A 22,957-nucleotide genomic window follows, 5' to 3' on the forward strand; every position below is an offset into this window, starting at 1 on the left:
ATGTTTTAAAGGCAGTTGTTTCCCCCAATCTTTCCTAATACTATCTTCTTAAATCAAGCTGTAGAGGCTGAAGAAACTCATGTCAACCTTGAATACAGAAGGAATAATGAATGTAATATCAGAAAAAATACAACATTAACCATTTGTTTTCTCAGTTCAAACTAAACCAGTGAAGACATACTTTTGTTTTATGTGTTTGTCTTTTCCCCTTCAACAGTTCCTTTTATGATTGAATAAATAAAGCCTTCGCTCACTTTATTTATCTGTTTTCTCCTCGACACAGAGATGGGAGCTGCATGGATGCTGAGAGATAACTCGGTCGGATTGCACCTTGTTTTTCAGCATCAATCACCTCCACAATCAGACTTCTGATTTCTCATGATCATATTTATTGAAATGGATTTTTTTTTGACACAGACAAGTTACAGGATACGGTACAATATGTAGCAAACATTCCTGTTGTGACCTGATTATATTTTGGAGAACTTTGTTGAATAACATGAATCTACACAGTAAGTTCATGTGGATATGCTTTCTAATTAAATTTTTGTAATTAAGAATTACTTTAATGACCCAAAGCATGCTGTATTTTTTGAAACAAAGCTGAAACTGTGCAAATAACTTATTATTCAGGCAAAAATATCTACACAAATGACCCATACTGTATTACAGAATATGAAAGAGTTAAATAATTGTTGCGAGTCTAAATCTTGCCGTGACTTTAAACTGATGCCGGTAATTACTCACCACTTCCCCATTCAAATATCAGCTTATTTATTCCTAATTGGGGTGACGGTTATTTACTCTGCTGCATTTATGAATATCCTCCACATTTAACGGTGTTATCAGGCCTGAAAATCAAGTAAACGTCACAGCTTGAGATGAATAATTCACCCTAAATTCAGGAAAAAATATGTCAGATCTGCTTGTTAACAACCTTATTCTTATATTAACTCATACATGCAGTTCTTCAACAAAGCTACAATACCGTATCTGTTGAAGATAATAAAATATCATGTGAATCTAAGTAGTGGATTGTAAAAATGAACTCATGCACGAACAATATAAGCAGCATAATATGTCTTGTAAGTTGTAGCAGTAGAACAACAGTCAAGCATTTTTTCTTGTGTATAACTTTTGATTCTGCTTTGTTCTTTGGTTTTTGTATTTTTACCCACTTTCGTCTAATTCTGTCCGCTTGTTTTGGATTGCTGCTCTGTATAAGAGCAGTATTCTATACCAGCAGCGCTGCATCAGCCACCTCCATCATCATGGGCCGCTCCACCCCTCCCACCACATCTTCTCCCTTTTGCAATCAGGGAGGAGATACAGCAGCATCATCTGCAAAACTAGCAGGAAGCTGAAGAGATTCTTTCCCCAGGCTGTGAGACTTCTTAATGGACTGTCCCCCATCCCCACATACATATCCAGAAATTAGTCTGATCCTTAGAGCCTGTGAGCGTTTACAACCTGATCTTCATTCCAGATCTGGACCAGATACAACACCTAACCTTTGTTCTAAGCCTGCACCGTTTAAAGCCTGCGGATTAATTTATGCACAATGCAAAAACACAAAAATACGGAAAGGCACATTCAATAGCATTTTATATTTATTTTGCTTGTACATATATATATATATATATATATATATATATATATATATATATATATATATATATATATATATATATATAAAAAAACAATTCTGAAAATATGGAATGAAAGTCTGACTATATATATATATAATGTTCAGACTTTTTTGAGTTATTTTCTTTTTTCTTTCGTAAGTTCATGAAGCAGCTCCTGGGTCTGATGAAGGCAGCCAATCAGCTCCAAGCGCCTCTCTTCCTATCTTTCGATTGGCTGACGGCAGAAGGAAGAGGATGTCGGGACAGCAAACATGTCCGCGCTCATTTGAAAAGCTGCCGTAGCCAAATTCACAGTTTTGGCTCCAGAAACAAGCAGTTTTTATGTTGGAACGGGTGGCGACGTTGTACTCAAGCAAGATTCATAGGAAGGAAAGACAAGGACTCCGCGACAAGAGCCAGACTATTCCTTATTAGCAGGTTAGCGGCCAAAAGTCTTCCTGGAAACTCAAAGCTATCTGAAGCTAACATTAGCTTAGCGTGCTAATGGCAGTCGTAAAAACAACGGCGCTCTACGGCGGTTTAGCCTAGCATGCTAACGCCGGATAGTACTTTCCAGCTAGCCTCTGAATCCCAGCTAACTGTCAACATGTTTGTAACTGACAGCATCTTGGTGGCTGTCGAGCACCGGGTTTTGTTTAACGATATAACTGAGGTGAAAGCTTCCAGCTAGCTTGTAGCATGTCGCAACTGCTAGAATGAACAGCAGCATAAGATAGTAGAAAAAACGATTAAAGGTCGTTTTTCGGGAAATTGTATGGCACACTATGGTGCTGTGATGGATAGACCTACAGCTGTAGTAGCTTAAAGCTTCTATTGGGACTGTTTCACCCAAGCTAACTTAATTTAGAAAGAAGACTCAGCCATCTACTAATGTTATTCAGCCATCATTTATGTGTAGTGTGCTCATAATCAAACCTACATAATGGATGTTTATCTTGAAAAACTCGATATGCTAGTACCATAGTTGGACAACAGCTGTACATCTCGGAACACAGCTATTTTTGTCGTGCTATGTATAGTTTTTTATTCATATACTCTCTGAAATGTTCTTTTACGTTCAGTCCTGCTCTCTATGTGGTTAAAATTTGGTTAAGATAAATAACAATACTGGTTATCCGAAGATAACTGAATATTGGATCTGATATTACTCTCTTACTCCTCTAACATCTAGTCCTACTTTTGACTGTGGGTAGTAGCTTTGTTTACTCCAGACTAGTAATTTTCTTTGCTGATATGATGAGTCAATACAACATTACAAAAAGATTTTATATCAGCTTAAGAAAGTAAGCTTAATAATTCAGGTATTAAATTTGGTGAAAAACTTGCTGCACTTCACTTGTCCTGTTGTTATTCCTGTTGTAAAATTGCTTCTTTCAGAGGTTTGAATATTTGTACCTAGGCGTGGTTGTAGAGGCCTGGCTGATTATCGACTTGGCCAATTATTGGAGCCGATATTCAGCATTTTTGCAATGGTCGGTGTTGTGATTTTTTTTTTTTTTTTTAATTTTTTTAAGTGCTTCTCTTTGCCTCTGACACAGCCATCTTTCTCTGTCTTCAATCACCACACTGTGGTTTTGAGCTACACGCGTGGACATAATTGTTGGTACCCTTCGGTTAATGAAAGAAAATCCCACAATGGTCACAGAAATTATTTGAATCTGTCAAAAGTAATAATACATAAAAATTCTCTGAAAATTAACCAATGAAAATCAGACATTGCTTTTGAACCGTGGTTCAACAGAATTATTTTAAAAAATAAACTCATGAAACAGGCCTGGACAAAAATGATGGGACCCCTAGAAAAGACTGAAAATAATGTGACTATAGGGACATGTTCTATCAAGGTGTGTCCTCTAATTAGCATCACAGGTGTCTACAAACTTGTAATCAGTCAGTCGGCCTATTTATAGGGTTACAGTATTCACTGTGCTGTTTGGTGACATGGTGTGTATCACACTAAACATGAACCAGAGGAAGCCAAGGAGAGAGCCCCCCCACCACCACACACACACAAAAAGAGTGGATACTGAGAGCACCACAGTCACAGTTATCTGTACTTTACTTTAGTACTCGTGAGTACCTGACACAGTGCAAGACTGCTGTGAAGGTGGAGACATGCAGCGGTGGTGTATTTGCGACGATTTAAAAAAAAAAAAAAAAAGAAATTTAAAGAAGCGGTGCTGGGATTTTAGCAGTGGCAAAATGCTGCAGAATGAATGTAGAGGAAACCCTGTGTGTACAACATAACTCAACAAAAAAATGTGAATTTTTGTGTTGGAGTTTGTGTAATTCTAAATTTTGACGTTACAGTTTTCAGTTTTGCTGCATGTTTGTATTGGTTCCAAATACTGATAATCCGATGTATAGCCTTGGCTCTAGATTATTTTATAGAGTAAAATATCCCATCTGTTTTGTTGCAGCTGTCCAGTTGCACTCAAAGTTATTTTGTCTACATGAACAACAGTTTGCATGTCTGAGAGAGTAGTTTATACTCATCGCTGACCAGTGAATAACCAAAGGTTTCTTGATTGATTGTAAATGTTCATCTATATTCCTTTGTCCCAGAAATAATGCTGATATCTGGAACTCATGTCGGAAGTCGTGTATGAAGAGACAGCCACGATGATCGCCGCAGGGGAATTGCAGTCGTTTGTCCCGTTCGGCCGCGAACACTGCAGGAACCATCCAAATGCCTTCAACCTGCAGCTCAGAGAGCTCCAGCCCGCCTCCGAGCTCTGGTCGTCAGACGGTGCCGCTGGCCTGGTGGGGTCCCTGCAGGAAGTCAGTCTGCAGGAGAGGGAGAGGGTGAGACTGCATGGCTTTACCTAGATTTTACATAACTGCTCTAATAGTCTAGATCAGGGGTGTCAAACTCATCTTAGTTCAGGTTCCACATTCAACCCAATTTGATCTCAAGTGGGCTGGACCAGTTAAATCAGAACCTAATAACCCAAGAATAACCACAACTCCAAATTTCCCCCTTTGTTTTAGTGCAAAAAAGTGACATAGCTTCTTCATAATTTATTGCAGGTTTAATTGTAAAGCTTTAACAGACTTTATGACTGTTCTGTTAAACAGAGACAGAAAAAAACAAAGAGAGACTTTCTGTGAATGCAGAATTTGAAATAAAAGATATTCTTTCTTGCATTAATGTACATACTTATGCTACATACATACATTCTGAAAATGTTCACATTAAAGGAATTCTTTTTTTTTAAATGAAACATCATGAACAACCTGAAATTTCTGAAGACAATTAAATTCAGTTTCAACCACATCCCTAACTTTATCATTTAAACATTACAATTTACAGATCACCAAGTGTCTGCAAAGGCACAATACATTTAGTCATCTGGAACTGAACAATGTAGTATTTTACTTTATGATCAAAACCACAAAAGTTAGAGAAAAAACAAGACAAAATATTTTTACAAAATAAGACAGAAAATGACAAAAACGAGACACAAAATGACAAAAGTGAAAAACAAAATGACAAAAAAAATAAACAAACGACACAAGCGAGACCAAAAGGAAACATGAAACAACACTGTGACGACCCTCCACCTGGACACCAGGTGTTCCGTTATGTCTTCCCAGGGCTGAATCAGGGTCATCAGCTGATTGAGCCACACCTGGGACCAAGTGGCTCAGCTATTTAAACCTCCCTCATTACAGTCCAGAGCTCTCTGACAGGAGCTGCTGCCTGCTAGAGCTCCGGCCGCATGGCTTTGAGTGTTTGTTTGCTGTCACCATTGCACATGTGTGGTTGTGTTGCGTGGCAACAAACCTTCCTTTTAGTCACCATACTGATGTCTCCTGGTTTTGTTACGGCTTTTGGAGCAAAGTTGTAACAACGCAAACAAAAAACAAAACTACAGAAACATGAGACAAGCAACAAATGTCAGGCAAAAAAAGACAATAAACAACCAAAAGAAGACAAAATATTACAGAAATGAGACGCAAAATGACAAAAGAACAATTAACAATTGTTAACAGTATTTTACTTTATGATCAAAACAACTTTTCATGGTCTAGAAATTATTTTAAATTTATAGTTTAACTAATTTACAATCTGCAGTTAATGCCATCTCTGTAATTTTTACACTTTGAGGGCTGGATTGGACCCTCTGGAGGACCGCTTTTGGCCCACGGGCTGCATGTTGGACACCCCTGGTCTAGATAAACATGCAATTCTGTTTGCAGACCACTGAAGAACATATGCAGCATCACAACATGATGTTAAATGTAGCTAAAATTTGATCAAAACTGGCAAGTTTGGAGAAGTAATTTCGTAACACACTGCATGTCATGGTAGTAATACATAATGTGCAACTCAGCACAGTTTTTTTTTTAAAGTTATTCTTTTTGGCGCAGTGAGAGAGAGACAGGAAACAGGGGAGAAGAGTTGGGGGAAGACATGCAGCAAAGGGCCGTAAGCGGGAATCGAACCCGGGCCGCTGCGCCGGGGACCAGCCACTGTACATGGGTCGCCCGCTTAACGCGTTGAGCTATATGGGCGCCCGACAGTTTGTAGTTTTGATTTGGTCCATGTTGATCTAACGGATGCATTCTGATTGGCAGGAATGCTGGCAGCTTAGAAAGGGCTGCATGGGAGTCAAAGAAGAGGATATGGAGTTTGAAGAAGAACTCTATGCAGCAGGAAATGTGGTTGTCTGGAGCCAGGGCAGCAGGACACAAGCCTCCAGTGTATATAAGGCCTTCACCGTCGACAGCCCAGTGCAGCAGGTCTGTATTTGAATACTGTGTTGCCCAGGAAAATAGCTTTACTTTGTTTGCTTTGCTGTAACTACATGTTGAAAGTCATTGGGAAATTTACATGGCCATTAAGGTGTCAGTCACATTTTATTCACCTTCTCCAGTGAGACAAAAGCCTTTAAAATGAAGAAAATGAGAAATACAAGTTTGAATATGACTAAAGGATGTTTTTGTGATAGATGCATTAATACATTAAAAGCAGCATTTTGCGGGCACAATGGAAATTCATGGTGATTGTCAGATTTTTAGTTTTCCGAGAGTTGACACTTATCTATATTATCTGCAGGCTTTATGGTGTAACTTTGCTGTGCCTCACAACAAGAAAGACGGTACAGTATCACTGAAGACTTCATGTTGTCTAGATGCGGTTCTTTATTTCAATTCTTTTTAAAGCAATTTCTTTTTTGTTTAGCTGTTGAATTTCACATGTGCTTAATGTTGTTCTGCAGAGGAAGAATTGGAGCACACAGTCTGTATTGTTCAAAGTAGCTGCGTGAACGTTCACACAGTAACCGGGAAGGATTTCATCTCACCGCTACCCTTTCAGGTGAGCGAGAGAGACAAGAGACACTGGTGGGAAACCTTTATGTCCACAGGAACAGACTGGTCAACACATCAGCCTGCCAGAAAACTGACTGAAACCAATAACCTTTAATTTGACCAATTTGGCAAACACTGTAGTGATGTGTTCAGGTTCTTTATTATCCATTTTGAAAAGGCAGCAATGTAAATATGTAGTCCTATCGTGCGACATGTTCATTTCTTTAGATGCGGCATTAGTATCATTGAGTATCATTTGTATCATTAGTATCATTTGAGTAAAAAGTCCTTGGTTATTTTTTGCTACATAAATGACGGATGTCTCTTGTGTTTGAGCGTTAGGCAGATTAGTGACGTCCCCCAGGGCTATACCATTGTCTGGCTAATGAGTAATAATGGAAAATTTAGATCACTGACAACAGGAATGAATAAATGAACTTCATCCATATCAGATGTATATATTTAATTGCATGTATTCGACGTTCTGGCTTCTGTTGGCGTCCATACTGAACTGAAATTAGTCTGTATGCTGATTTAGATGTAAACATGTTCCCCCAATTTCTACAATTTAGTTTACTAGATGCTTTTATTCAAAGCGATGTACATCTGAGACGAGATACAACACAAGTAAGGATGTAGTCAGGAGAAAACCACCTGGATAAGTGCCATACAGCAGCTTAAAGTGTAAAGTACGTCCCTCATTTCTGTCCTGTTTTGTTTCTTCCAGGTTTCAGATGTCTGGGCGACCAAGTTTGGACTTCTATTGGAACGGAAAAATACAGCAAACGACGCACAACTCAGCCCTCCTGGGTACTAACAAATACTGCACACTCAGATTGATGTTCATACAAATATGAAAGCTCAAAACCTGATAAAAAATGTGAATACAGTAAACACTCCTAGCAAAAACTGATACACATTCACAAAAGCATTGTGTCAGGTGAGTGTTGGATTGAGCTCCTTCTCTTTGCAGGGAACCTTTGCCCACAGTGTTCAGCATGCTGCATCCACTTGATGAGATCGCACCAGTAGTGTGTAAACCTGCAGGTATGACACACACACTTTCACTCTGTGTCTCTTGTCTCTCTTTTTTTAATCAGCAATCACTATTATTTTTACCTAAGTTTGTGTGAATGTGCGCCCAGGCCTGTTTGACGGCTCCCGTGTGCAGTACGTGTCGGACTTCACCATGAAGATTGTGTTCACCTGCTGCCAGCCCTCTATACTTATATCATATGACACAGTGCAGGGGACACACTCTGTCTGGGCCCTACGCAAAGTCACACATGATGTAAGTGATCACACATACACAGATGTACAAACACCTGTGACTTCCCTTATGTGTAACCTCTGACCTCCACCAGGAACGTTCTACAGTCCTGCGGTGTCCTGCAGAGCCAGTAGGCACGCCGTTGGGTCTGATGGCTTCTGGCTTCCTTACCTCTCATTTGCGTAACATCTCCCGTCTTGACTCCCCTGGTGGCAGTGGGGCTCCTGGTCCTGGAACTGGAACAAGGTACTGAGGAAGACGTGAAAGTGCTGCTGCGCATATAGAGCTTTATGAGGTAGTTAATGAACTGATCATTTGGGAGACAGAATGTGTCTTGAATACTATTTGAAATTTTAGTCATTTTTAAAGCAAAAACATAAAACACTGTCAAGTTACAGCTGCTAGATATAAAAATCTGTTGCTTTAAGGCCAGTGTGGTAATTGTGCATGCACATGGGTCACATTACACCTCATGTCAGACACAGGAAGAACACGGTTCCTGTGGATGTTTCTGAGTGACTGGTTGTGACCTTGTTTACTTTTCACTGGATATAGTAGTTCAGAGGTGTCAAACTCATTTTAGTTCAGAGGCCACATAAAGATCAATGTGATCTCAAGTGGGCCAGACCGGCAAAATCATAGCATAATAACCTATAAATAACAACAACTGCAAATTTTCCGTTTTATTTTAGTGCAAGAAAGTACATTCTGAAAATGTTCTCACTTAATGAACTATCTTTTTGCAAAACATCATGAACAACCTGAAATTTCTTACAAAAAGTGAATTTCAATAATGTTATGCTTCATTTTATCATTTACACACGTGCATTACAAGTTACAGATGACAGTATATCTAGAACTCAACAATATAGTATTTTGATTTATCATCAAAACAATTTGTCAAGATCTAGAAATTATTTGAAATTTATAGTTTTACAAATTTACAATTTGCCATTGATGTCTTCTCTGTAATTTTTGACCTTTACAAAGTCATCCCACAGGCCGGATTGGACCCTCTGGCGTGCGGGTTGTGGCCCGTGGGCTGCATGTTTGACACCCCTGTAGTAGTTGATTATTATTGTTCATGCTGTAGCAACGTCTTTAATTTGCACAATGACCAAACACAGCACAGGGTTTAAAGAGAATTTAGAACTTCCCACTGTGTTTGCGCACCAATGATGGAAAGCACCTCAAAGTCCAGCAGTCAACTGTTTCAATTCCTTTAATGATGAATTAGAGAAGTGTGGATAACAGAGAATCTTCTCATATTGTGTCACCTTAAAATAAGCACGTTTTGAGCACTTAAGTTTTGTTTCTGAAAAATTATGATTTCACTATTTTCTGACAAAATGACAACTTTAGGAACGTAATTGCCTCATTAATTGACCATCAAAATAATTGTTTGTTGCATACGCTGTAGTTTTTGAACAAAACATAAATCATAGTTCAATAAAATGCACCAGAAAGGGGGGATTAGTCTGTCATAAATCTAAAAATTTACGTCATCAAATACTGACGAGAGAGAAAAAAAAGGCTTAAATTATTTCAATGTTTTCACTGGTTTCATGACATTAGGTGACCTTTAAAGCATCCCTGATTGTCTCTTGATGTCTGACCCCACCATTGGTTTTCTTCCTCTAGTTGTGCTGTTGGTCCCAGCTCTCCTCTCCACTACAGCGCTCTCCACAGTCATCAGAGCAGGATCATGACGTCCTCACCAGGATTACACTCTCGAGTTCATTCGCCAAGTATATCCAACATGGCCGCCCTCAGGTGAGTTTAACTTCCCATTGATATTTTTTAAAAGAAACTATTCAGTATGTGACACCAGAGGACAGGTGAAGACTAAATTAAGTCATTATAGACAGTAGTGGTGCTCTATCCCTCTTTTCTCATCTTCTGTCTTTCCGTCCCAGTCGTGCCCACTCTCCAGGCATGGCAGCTCCGTCCTTTTCAGGGGCGGCTCGTTTCAACACGTCTTTCCACAGCCCATCATCCAGAGGACACCACGGCTTGTTGCTGTCCCCTAACAGCACCGTCAACGAGACGACGCTGGTGCCGGAGATGGAGCCCATCATGCCCGACCTGTGCATTGAGCAGCTGTGGAGCGAGACGGTGACCGCCGGCTGTCACAGGTGATTCCCAACCCTGAAAACAAACACAGAGTCTGAACAGACAAGTATTCAGAGTGAATTTAGATGGCTCTGGTTTAATTTAATTGCAAATTTTTGTCCTCTTATTTATTGTCCTAATTCTGTGTTTTTTTTTTATTCGGCAACTGGGCTCACTTAGCTGAGAAAAATGTCTTATGATATGTTATGTCATGTGGATTTTGTGGACAAAGAGAGGTGAAATAAAAATTTTGTCTTTTTTTGCTCTTTTTACTTTACTGTTTTAACTTATCTGACAAATGAATGATCTGACCTGTGAACTAAACCATGATTTTTATTTAACTGTGTATTTATTTTGACCTGTCACAGACTTCAAAGCTGTTGACAATTTGTTACATAAAAGCTGCTTTAAGTTAATTTCCAAATCACTGATGCACTTGTAGCTCTTTGCAGCCATGGTAAAAGTCAGTTTATTGAAAAAAATGTGACTACTGTGCAGGAAATAACGGCAAAAAAAAAAAACAGCGACAAATGAAAAAGAGAAATAGTACGTGCTTGAATTTTTGTTGATGCAACGTTTAAACCTGCAAGGTGTTATAGTGATCTTTAACCTCTCTTTTTTTGTTTGAAAATATAGATTTTTTCCCCCGATTTACCTGATATTTTTAAGATGTTACTTTTTTTGGTTGTTTTCTTTTTACATTTCATTGCTGTTTGCTGTTCTACTTTAGTAACTGCTGCTGTTTTACATGAATCTTGCAGGGAGATGAGCAGTCAGGCTTCTAAAGTTTTCCTAACCTCCGACCTCTGTGAGAACCACTACCTCTGTTTCCTGGTGGAGTCTCACCAACAGCTCAGGTAAACAAACCTACTTATATATACAGACACTATCATAAACATAATATACAGTCCTACAGAACAGTTTGACAGTTTCTAAACAATCCTTGGAGACATCCTGATCACTCATATATGTATTTTCTTTCTCTCCAACTTATCTTCCTTCCTCTTCATCACTTTCTCCACCTGATTTATTGGTGATGTGCATTCTCAAGTTAATGTTTGTTTTCTGATTTTCACAGATGTGTGAAGTTGGTTGAGAGCAATGATACGTCTCAGCTCATCTTCCCTTCTGTCACAACCATTCCCGCCAAAGATGCAGAACCTCTGCAGGTACATTACAGCATTAAGGTTTTTTAAAAATTACAGGGGATGAAGGTGAGTGATCGTTAAATACGTAAAATATTTTGGTAGTGGTCAGAGCAGGAATTATAAAAAACACGTGGAAGGATGATGTTTTCCAGTATGTCAGTGTTCAGTGTGCTCTGGTGTCACTTAATTGTGTACACCCCTACAATCCAATACAGATATTCAGTGGAAGTAGGTGTTTATTTGAAATGCTGAAAGTCATGAAACAATCGGATCAGCATTAACAGGGCTCCCGACTAACTCTTTCGCTGGTAGCAACCATCTTGTCATTTGATCCCACCTCCCACCTTGTCACAGGTAAAAACACATCACTTGCTCAGCATTTTCTTATCGACAGACGCTACAATCCCCAGTGTTCCCTAAACGCCTCCTATCGCAGGCTGCTGTAGCTGCTGCTTGGTGGCTGCAGTGCTCAGACATATGTTTGACTAAAAAATATTTTGAAAAGAGTTAAAATAGGATGTTGTAATGTCAGATTTGTCCCAGATGAAACCGAGTAATTTTTTTCTACATACGCTGTTTCTATGATTTTCTATGCATTTCACGAGAAGACCGCATTTTTAAGCGTAAATACCACAGTACACTGAAGTTATAAAGTACTGCTTTCCACCACTATGGTTACTGCAGTAGCTGCCTGTACCTGTTAGAGCGACACCCATACAGCCTAATGATCATCATGCCCTTGCACAATGCCACCGCTTGAAATTTTAACTCGCACACCCACAAAAGAAGATCCATTTTTGTTGCAGTCTGGGGCCCTGATTTAAAAACTTTGCAGTTCTTAATGCTGAAGGAAAGCCAAAGCAGATTTGTTTCCTGACTAAGTTCATCTTCATAGTCACAACAAATTTACGAACATGTCTAGAAAAAGCTGCGTTTTACATAGAGACGTAGAGAAAGTGTTAGTGGTTACGTCTTTTGTTTTAGCGATGCTGTAAACAATTAGTATTGTTTGTCTTGTGTCTACACTTTTATTTATCCTCATTTGGGTGATGTTATTACGTATACAGCAGAAATAGAAAGTTAATCTGGAAAAAAATGACAATCAGTTCATCTTTTGGGTCATTTTTTTAAGCATGACTACTTAAAGTTTGCTAGTTCTAGCTTCTCATGCCATTATTTGATGATGTTCATAGTCTTTTATGACAGCAAAGTGAATACCGTCATTTCAGACTTAGTCAGACAAAATATTTACAGTTTGAACTTGTGAAATTGGGCTTTTTGACGTTTTCCAACATTTTATAGACCAACCTGTTTAGCAGTTATTTGGCAAAGTAAGGAGTCGATACACCAGTGAAAATTACTAAAAGAAATTAAATTTTTGCCCCTCAGAACATAGATGCCATGCTGGTTCTGGAAGCCTGTGGCAGTTTGGTTCTTTACACAGGAATCACCAGGGTAAGTACAGACCCAGTCCCATCACAGCAGTTTAATACACAGCCATGTTCAGATATTGTTAGAATATATAACAATTAACTTTCTGGTTGTTAAAGCGTTATTGCCATCTGAGTAAGTTCTCTGTCCCTCCAGGTCAGTAAAGTGTTTGTTCCCGGCCTCCTGTCGCCCACCTTCAGTCTGACCAATCACCTGCCTCACCTCAGCAAGCCGGTGGACAACATCAGCACACCGACTAACGCTGGCAGCAGGCACCTCCAAAGACTAGATGAGGTTACTAACACCATATTGTTATTTATGTACTCATCAATTTTCCTCCTTGCTGCCGTATAATAATGTTATATCTGTCTGAGAAGCAATTTCCACTGTGCAAGATAATCTGTCACAGTAAGCAAAGAAGGTTAATTTTATTTCTGGTTTTAAATGTATTAATTTTTGCTGCTTAAATGAAATCTGGAAATAATTTCAAACACATTAGACTATACAGATTGTGTTTCTGTTTTATACGTGACAGTTTGACATCTGAATCTTACCAGTGTTTTCTACTTTAACCTTTTCCTTCAGGACGTCATGCCTTCACCAGTGTCAGAGCTGAGGGGTCCAAACATTAAACATCATGAAGCTTCATTTTTGGAAGATTACGCCTTTCAACAAGCCACGCCTTATATTCATGCTCTACGAGATCCTGTCTGCAACCGGGTCACTCTGGTAGGTTTGTGTGTGTGTTTTGAAGAAGGCAAACTAATGCCATTTGGCTGTAAAACTTCAGCCCTATTCGCACGGGATTAGTAATACCTGGGGATCTCAGGGCCATCAGGGCGTTGGTATTCAGCCTGTTGAGAGAGAGGCCTAGAAAAATGTTTCTTACCGCACGTTGCTACGCATGTCATCTATCTCAATATCCTCCCAGATTTTCCTCTTTTTGTTGGTCTGATTTTGCCGTTTCTGTGAATGCTCCGTAGGCCTGTTGTGTATCGGCCTACTCCTGCATTTGCACCTAAAATGCTGTCAATAATTTCCACCGCAGCCTCCAGAATTCAACCAGGAAAGAGGTAGAAAAAGGACTAAAATACCCCCCAATCACTGACATGCGGATTCACACGGGACTAGTATTATCACAGGACGTCGGTGTTTGGTGGAATATGGTAGGTAATTTGTGGTGGAATTTTTACTTTACAAATTCCAGACGTGACGCATTTGCACATGATTAAGATCACAGACATCCTCCACAGTTATTACAAATCACCATTGTTCCCGAGGTAACACTGATCCCGTGCGAATAGTATGTTAGACATTGATTCACTTACATGTTGGACCAGGAGCTGACTCCTTGCTCGGTTGAGATTTCTTAGGATTTCGTTGTGACTAAACTGGAAAATCCAGATGATATTTCACCAAAGCAGCAGACTGCAGCTGCATTTACAATCAATTACAGAAAACAAAAGAGTGAGCATCTCCTTGAATGTGTTGATTCTGATCTGCAACCTGGGAATAATAATGTGTGTGCGTGGGTTTCAAGCCCATTAATATGTGACTGAGAGACACAAAACACAGCTGTTATTTTCTGCCTCCCTGGCTTAGTGCTGTCAGACTGCGTACAGACGATCTCTACATCCCTGCAGTATATACTCAGACACACACTGGTATGAAGTTATTGTTCCTCTCTTCCACACACACATTGACAGAAGTCATGCTGCTCTTCTTGCTCTGTTTGTTGAATTTCTATTTAAGCCCCTGACCTTTTGATCTGAAGACTAATTGCTGCTAATGGTGTTTTTTTTTCAAAGCATCGACTACATTCAGTTTGTTGGTGAGCTGGTTGATTCTCTTATTATGACTTCTCTTTCTCTAAAATGATCAAGAACAGAACCAACATTAAAGCAACAAAGAGGTTTTGGTCTGTTACTCATTCATGACCGCTCTTCAAAAGGGTAAATAATCTGCTACCGTGTACAATTGGAAACCTCTTCTAAAAAATCTGAGCTGCTCATTTACAGCTAAGTAGCTGTTCGGTTATTGTTCTAGGCTGTGATAATTGCTGCTTTTTTGTAATTTTGGAATAATTTTAAAGTAGTTTTTAGACTGGAAATGTCTTTGAAACTTGGATATGATATTTTACCACAAGCGGGTGGCTTTTTATCCTGAATGTGCATTTATTGTAAAATTTAAAGTCTTATAGGCATTCTGCAATTAAGTTTGCAAACTGTGCCGAATAATTCAGATTTTAAGTGCAGGGTTCTATAGTAGGTCCGTACAAACATAAAGGAAAAGTAAATATGTGCAAAAATATTGTTTAGTATTACGATGATCATAAGACTTCATCTTAATGGTTACTTACAGTGACATGAGTTATTAGCTTTACAGTTTTTATTTTTCTGCCTCAATAGGTGCACTGCAAAGATGGACCCCAAACATTAAAAAGTCTGCTCCACTGAATAGACATTTAAAAAAATGATTATGTAAACAATACATTAATTGAACAAATTGTACATGGCTACCAAACTGATTCAACAGACTATTCATTTAAATATCATATTACTACTAAAGAAAATACATTTTAAATTCCCCTGCTCACTTTAGAGTGTTTCTTTTAATAAAATAGTCCAGTATTGTCCTCTTCCTCAGCCATCATACTAGCTAACCTTGTGGTTGCCACCAAATTGACACTAATTAACATGAGGGTCATTGATGGCTAACTGGGGCTTCATCTGATTGGCCAACTGTTTGCATATTGAGTGTGAGTGCATGGCAAGCTTCAATTTTATTTTTTCATTCATCACCAGTCAGGCAGCCCTTTTGCAATCTGTATATTGTGCATGTTAATGGTGACAATTATGAAAATATAATTCTGTTGGTCAAGCTGTCGTACAAAACCTTGTTTCATGCAAAATCCATGTTAAGTCTACCAACTTACTCATTTGCTGGATAGTTTATTACTCTCTGCCAGTGTAAGAAAATTGATAGGATTTCTAATTTTAAATGATCATAACTTTTTTTTGTTTACAAAATGTTTTACAGACAGGCCAAGAAAAAATACCAGAGATGCAAAAAATAGAGAAATACAAAGATTTAATCAAAATATAATATGCAAGACACAGAATTTTAATATAAATATATCAATACAACAAATCTTGATTGATACAGATACAACAAAACACCAGAAATATCACAATAAAGAAACAGAACAAATAGAATAAAAGAAAATAAAACAAACAAAACAAGCACAAATGATAAAAACAATTAATTATTATTAATAATAATAATAATAATAATAATATTATAATAATAACTGACAGCAACAATATTAACAGCAATAATAATAATAATAATAATAATAATAATAATAATAATAATAATAATGAGTAAATAAAATAAATAGATAAAAACCTGAATAAGAGTGTAAAAGAGAATAAAATAGATGACATCATATAAAATCAAGTCTATAAAAGTAGGTTTTAAGAACTTATATATTATATGTAACCTACATAAGCATTCAAAACTTTGTGGGTAGGTTTCCAGAACAGTTTTCAATCATTTGTTGTACGACAAAGTGTATGATAAAGATATAGATTGTCTGTACGAGTAGAAGCTTTCAATCATGTTGCACTCCTGGTGAAAACCCGGTCAGTAAACTCCTACTGTGACACAACTGATTGGGCCAAAGCTTCGATGTTTAATCTGACGCAGAGATCAGCAGCACAAGTTTCCAGCTTTGTGAGTCAATGTTGTTTACTCTTGTGTGTCTGGTGTACTTGGAAGCAATGAATCACCGCACACAGCAATTTATTTTTCAGTTACGCTGGTCTTTTGTCGCCCCTTACAGAAGCTGACGAGCCTTTTCACGTCACAGATTAGATAATAAATCGAGAACAGATGAATTTCATTTAACTGCTCCAGTTTCAGGGTCACGATGTCCCACTGTTATGACTTACTGGGACACTTGAGCGGGACAAAGTGGTGCCGGACTCAGTTTGTGGTGACAACCAGCTGATCCGGTTGTGTTGCTCTGATTTGAAATTGAACTGAAAGTGTATAAAATTAATTTGTGTGCAACATCTCTTTATTCTAGGAGCTAAGCAGCGGCACAATGCTGAGGATCTCTGTTCCTGAGATCGCCACGTCAGAGCTGGGTGAGACACACACACACACACACACACACACACACACACACACACACACACACACACACACACACACACACACACACACACACACACACACACACACACACACACACACACACACATACACGCACAGGCACACACACGAATACACTAAAACACACGATAAAATAAAAACAATACAAACATGTTGTGTGTACAGACATATTTAAGACTCGATTGCTGTTTGGGTCAGTAATGGTATCTGTTGATGTGTGTATTTTACATGAGCACAGACACACAGTTGGATGAGTCAGAGCAGTTAGGTCCCTGAAATGAGGTTTAAGAGTCGCTCTGCGTTGTTACACGGTGACGTATAATCTTGATGTATTGAGAATGCCATTACAAGACAAGCACACGCACACGCTAAGCATCGTACTGATAATGATTAACCTTTGTGTCGTCCTGCGGGTCAAAATTGACCCGTTTTAAAGTTTGAAAATGTGGAGGAAAAAAAAAATTAACAGTGAAACTTCTGATGTTCACATTTTCAACATTTTTGGTGGAAAAAAGAAATGTTTAAAAATCAAGCAAAATCCAAAGAATTTTGCTGGATTTTGGTTGATTTTTATGTGAATGTTCTTCAAGAAAATAATAGAAGTTTTACTGATATATATGAAAGCACTTTAGATATTTTTAGGATTTTTTTGGAAGATTTTTACTCATTTTTTGAAAATATTTACAAAAATTTTCTTGCCAAATTTGGGGGATTAAAAAAAATACTTTTAAGGTAAACTTTTAAGGAATAATTGAAATTTTCTTCCTGCAGGTTTTGCAAATTTTAAGAAATTTGGAGAATTTTTTTGCTGAATTTTTGGATTTTTTTCAGACAAGGAAACAATATTTTTTGGTGCCCGTAAATGAAGACAACAGGAGGGTTAATTCGCTACGTCAATGAGGCTTCCTCCGTAAACTTCTAACATGGTTTAATTTCAGTCATATGTTTTGATATTTCACCAAAAAAGTTGTTTTACTTTCATACTTAAACTACATTTAGAGTTTTTCTACCTACGTAGAATTTTTCATGCAGGGCTTTAGCTTTTCATGGGATATTTTCCATTAGCACATTGATACTTTTAATTTAAATAAAGCATCGGAGTATTTCTTTTACCTTTTGACATCATTATTTCTGCTGAGATCCACAAGCTTGAAGTTAAAATTGCTCCAGAGATCGGTTTAGTGTTTCAAAAGGCTTGGTTTTCTGCCAAGCCATCAACATCCGTCAGCAGTAAAAGCCAGTCATGGAGGGAAATTTTAAACAAACCCTAAAATTAATTTGGGTTTGGGAGTCTTGTACAGCTTTAATCTGAAACAAATGCAAAGCTCCCTTTTTCTTGACTAAATACTACAGTCAGTGTTGCCTCTGTGTAATTCAGGAGTTGTTTTCATTCCAGCCTTTCTGAGGTTGGTTCCTCCTTTCAGTTGTTCAAACTCGCCTACAGAGAAAAATATAATCAGAATTCATTTACAGTTTTTAATATACACTTACCACCTCTGTATCGAATTAAGAAGACATCTTCTTGATCACAAGGTCATTTCTCAAGACAGATCGACCACAAAGTTACCTGGTGCTTAAATACAGTCCATAATACTGCTTATGACAGACCACAGCTTTGTTTTTGTGTCCCACACATGAACGATTCCCCCTAAATCACACCACATCTCCAGTCCTCTGTTAAACATCCTCTCAAGTCAGTTGGATAATTATCCCATTCATTCATTAATTATTGATTTATTCATCTTTCTGTTACCACTATGTTTCCTCTACATGTTATTCACAACACTTGCAATCTTTTCAGGAAAAGACTTGTCCTAGTATCTGCAGTCGAAGGTTTGTTAAGACTCAGATTCATACTGTGGCTTTGTAAAGTTTTGTTTTGTAGTACATACATTATTTGTTGTTTTTTAAAGATATTTTTGGGCCTTTTTCAGCTGAATTGAGAGAGAGACAGGAGAGGAATGGGGGAAGCAGCAAAGGACCACGAGCTGGATTTGAACTCATGACCGCTGCATCAGGGACTATATCCCCTGTCTATTGGTCCCCCACTCAACCCATTGAGCTACCAGGCCGCCCAGTATATACCATTTTGACATGAAACAGATAATTTCTGTTTGTGTTCTCTTTTAGAAAATTTCATTCTCAGTTACATGGAAAATGGAAAGACTGACAGTGCAGCTGCAAGGCCAGAAATATTTATTCCCACCATGTTTTTATATCTCAAAAGCAAAAAACTAGCAGATGACCACGTACTTACATCATACATAGGAGTGATTCATATGAACTACACAGAAGCTAGATTTTATTTTCTAGCCAATTAGAGTGCAGGTCAGCTGGTTTATCTTCTCTGTTGTTTACCACTAATGGCTGCCTGGCTCTGCTCTCACCCTGAACTTTCAAGTTTCTTAATCTTCTCTGGCTTTTGTTGAAGCTATTTTTAAAGCCTTCAGCATCACTAAGGTGTGGTTATAATTCTTTTTTTTTTTTGTGTCTACCTTTGTGTCTGATCCATGCATCGCTCCCCATTATTTAGTAATCAATCGCACAGACGAGGCTTTCTTCCTCTAATGAAATGGCATTTATCCACCTCTTCCTTGACCTTTCCCACTCTGGATGTCCAATTAAGATATCCTAGTAACGCTGATTAGGAATCTGATTGGTCAGTCAGGATTAGACACAGTAGCACTAATTACTGTCTTAGTGGTCGTAAATTTTTAATTTCCTTTTTTGTTCTCTGGTTGTGAGGACAAGAGGTAAAAACTGTGGTGACAGGATAGGGAGATATTTTAAAATTGTATTCTCTAAAGATGAATAAAGTTTAATCCAAAAATGGAAGTGGACACAGAAAGTTTTAAAAAGCAGCTGTTCTCTTATGGCACAGATGTCAAATTCATTTTAGTCCAGGTTCCACATTCAGCCCAATTTGATCTCCAGTGGACCGGACCAGTAAAATCACAGCCATAATAACCGATAAATAACCACAACTCCATAAATTTCCTTTGTTTCAGTGCATAAAAGTTCATTCTATGTTCACATTTAAGGAATTATCTTTTTACAAAACATTATGAACAACCTTAAATTTCTGAAGAAAAATAAATTCAATTTCATAAACATTCAGCCTCAGTTTATCATTTCCACATTACAACTTCCAGATCACAGTGTCGACAAAGGAACACAACATTTAGTCACAGGTATCTATATAATATTTTACTTTATGATCAAAATGACGAAAAAGACAAAACAACAAAAAAACAACAAAAACAAGACAAAACAAGACAAAATATTACAAAAATGAGACGCAAAATGACAAAAGCGGGAAACAAAAGCGGGAAACAAAATGACAAAAAATGTGACAAATGACACGAAACAAAACAAAGCAACAAAAAAATGAAGAAATTACAAAAACAAGACAAAAAATTATACAAATGACACAAATGAGACAAAAACTTACACAAATGAGACAAAAAATGACAAAAGCGAGAAACAAAATGACAAAAAACACAAGCGAGAGAAACAAAACGACAATCGAGAAACAAGAGACAAGCGACAAAAGTCAGACAAAGAACAACAAAAACAAGACAAAATATTACAAAAAGGAAACAAAACAATAGAATCAAGAAACAAAACAACAAAAACATGAGACAAACAAAAGCCAGACAAAAAAAAGAGAAAAAGCAACAAAAACAAGACAAAATATGATAAAAAATAAGACGCAAAACGACAAAAGAACAATGAGCAATCTAGTATTTTACTTCATGATCAAAACAACTTGTCATGGTCTAGAAATTATTTTAAATTTATGTTTTCACTAATTTACAATCTGCAGTTGATGTCTTGTCTGGAATTTTGACACTTTGAGGGCCGGATTGGACCCTCTGGAGGACCGCTTTTGGCCCGTGGGCCGCATGTTGGACACCCCTGTCTTATGGTGTTCTGGTCAACAGTTCCAGCATTTTTGGAAAGGACTTACACTTTTTCAGACCAGTTTTCTGAGTTTCTCCAGCTGGTTCGGGGATTCAAACCAGCAGCGTTCAGGCCACAAACCTGTTTCTTTAGTTGTGATAGGTGGAGATTTGATGAGACTGGGGAGAAAAAGATGAATTCTAAACAGGTTTAGATCATGACTTTCAGCTTTAATGTTTAGTCAAATAGTGATATTTCAAGACTGAACCGTGGCCATGAGAGTTGTGTGGTTGTATTCATGATGTTTGCTGAAGATGCTGTTGTTGTACTACTGACATTATTCTACAGTATCTGAGGACAGCTGGCTGCAGAGACATACAAGCACACTTACTTAAATCTTGAGAGAGAGAGAGTACTAATAATTGCCGCTTTCTGAATTCCAGGTATTCAATTTTAGTTGAAAACACATAAACATGTTGTAAGATAGTCTGTACATTAATATTACTGCTCCCAAGAATATTAATGATCTGACATTTTGAGCTGAAATGCTTTTGTTCTGACAAAGGAAACATACAGAGATTTACATACAATTTCAGACCAGGACTGCACACCTGACATGTTGGATGATTTTGACAGGTGCATGGTCTCAACATATTGATATTCTTAGTCTGCATGCATACATAGCAAATATGATAAAATACTGAAAAAGAGCAAAGCTTGATGGTAAATCTTGAATGATAATCATGTTATCTAGAGGAAGAGAAACCCAGTGAATACTTGTGTAGATGAAAAACTGAATTATTTTGTAAGTTAACTCATTTAGAAGCACTTAATTAGGAGTAACTAAGCTGTACAAAGACAATATAGTAAAACATGTACCCAAAAAATCAGGATATAAGGAAACTCAACCCACATGGCCTGAAAATCAATACATAGTCACTGCTAGTCCTCGTTTAGTCTTTTTGTTTCTAAGGTGTATATCCAAAATGCTTCTCTTTTGAGCGATTGTTAATTTATGTTATGTATGCTATGCAGCTGTTCAGAGATTTTAAGTGCATAAGGACAGACTCACACAAACCATAGGCGCTATTTGGCTAATTCTAACCCCGACATAAACCTTACCTCACTCTAACCTTAACCCTCGTGTCGTCCTGTGGGTCAAATTTGACCCAGTTTAAAGTTTGAAAATGTGGGGAAAAAAAATTTTCACAGTGAAACTTCTGATGTCCACATTTTCAACATTTTTGAGAAATATTTGAACATTTTTTGGTGGAAAAAAAGAAATGTTAAAAATGTTTCTTAATGGTTCTAAGCAAATTTTGCTGGATTTTGGTTGATTTTTAATGTTCTTCCAGAAAATATTAGAAGTTTTACTGATATATATGGAATCACTTTAGATATTTTTAGGATTTTTTTTTACAAGTTTTTAAATCATTTTTTTGAAAATATTTACAAGAATTGTCTTGCCAAATTTGGGGGATTTTTGTAAAATAAAACTTTTAAGGGAAACTTTCAAGTACTTATTGGAATTTTCTTCCTGACGGTTTTGCAGATTTTCAGAAATTTGGGGAATTTTTTTCCTGAATTTTTGGATTTTTTTTCAGACAAAGAAACAATATTTTTTGGTGCCTGTAAAGGATTACAACAGGAGGGTTAAATCAAGGCTAGAAATGAATGATTTATGTTATGGGAACTTGGTTGCTTGTTACACTGATATGCTATAAATATCTTTTCCCCCAAAATTAAATATTTAGCTTATTAACTCATAAATTCTTAGGCCAATAATTTCTCCTTTTATTGCAAAAGATAAGAGAAAAGAAGATTTTTGTTAAAATGTCTGCTTCTTAAATGAATTCAAGGTATTTGACTTTTAACTGCAGTGAATTTCTAACTGTCATGCCTCTTAATATTACTTGTTAAATCTCTTTTTTCTTCCTTCCTGCGTTTCA

At 37.5% G+C, this 22,957-nt stretch overlaps 1 protein-coding gene across 1 annotated transcript in view; it reads left to right on the top strand.

Annotated features, from left to right (window-relative positions):
* The first annotated feature begins 1,890 nt into the window (after positions 1 to 1,890).
* anapc1 (anaphase promoting complex subunit 1) overlaps positions 1,891 to 22,957 on the top strand; it is a 79,493-nt gene continuing 58,426 nt past the window's right edge. The window contains exons 1-17 of the mRNA XM_055018545.1: positions 1,891 to 2,066; positions 4,215 to 4,454; positions 6,231 to 6,395; positions 6,712 to 6,754; positions 6,875 to 6,972; positions 7,693 to 7,775; positions 7,939 to 8,012; positions 8,111 to 8,256; positions 8,330 to 8,481; positions 9,877 to 10,008; positions 10,152 to 10,370; positions 11,109 to 11,204; positions 11,426 to 11,516; positions 12,885 to 12,950; positions 13,083 to 13,220; positions 13,512 to 13,655; positions 17,017 to 17,077. Coding sequence (XP_054874520.1) covers positions 4,239 to 4,454; positions 6,231 to 6,395; positions 6,712 to 6,754; positions 6,875 to 6,972; positions 7,693 to 7,775; positions 7,939 to 8,012; positions 8,111 to 8,256; positions 8,330 to 8,481; positions 9,877 to 10,008; positions 10,152 to 10,370; positions 11,109 to 11,204; positions 11,426 to 11,516; positions 12,885 to 12,950; positions 13,083 to 13,220; positions 13,512 to 13,655; positions 17,017 to 17,077 — 1,924 coding nt within the window. The 5' untranslated portion in view covers positions 1,891 to 2,066; positions 4,215 to 4,238. The remainder of the gene's footprint in view (positions 2,067 to 4,214; positions 4,455 to 6,230; positions 6,396 to 6,711; positions 6,755 to 6,874; positions 6,973 to 7,692; positions 7,776 to 7,938; positions 8,013 to 8,110; positions 8,257 to 8,329; positions 8,482 to 9,876; positions 10,009 to 10,151; positions 10,371 to 11,108; positions 11,205 to 11,425; positions 11,517 to 12,884; positions 12,951 to 13,082; positions 13,221 to 13,511; positions 13,656 to 17,016; positions 17,078 to 22,957) is intronic.

This window comes from Amphiprion ocellaris, chromosome 16, assembly GCF_022539595.1.
Source record: "Amphiprion ocellaris isolate individual 3 ecotype Okinawa chromosome 16, ASM2253959v1, whole genome shotgun sequence".
Lineage (NCBI taxonomy): Eukaryota > Metazoa > Chordata > Actinopteri > Pomacentridae > Amphiprion > Amphiprion ocellaris.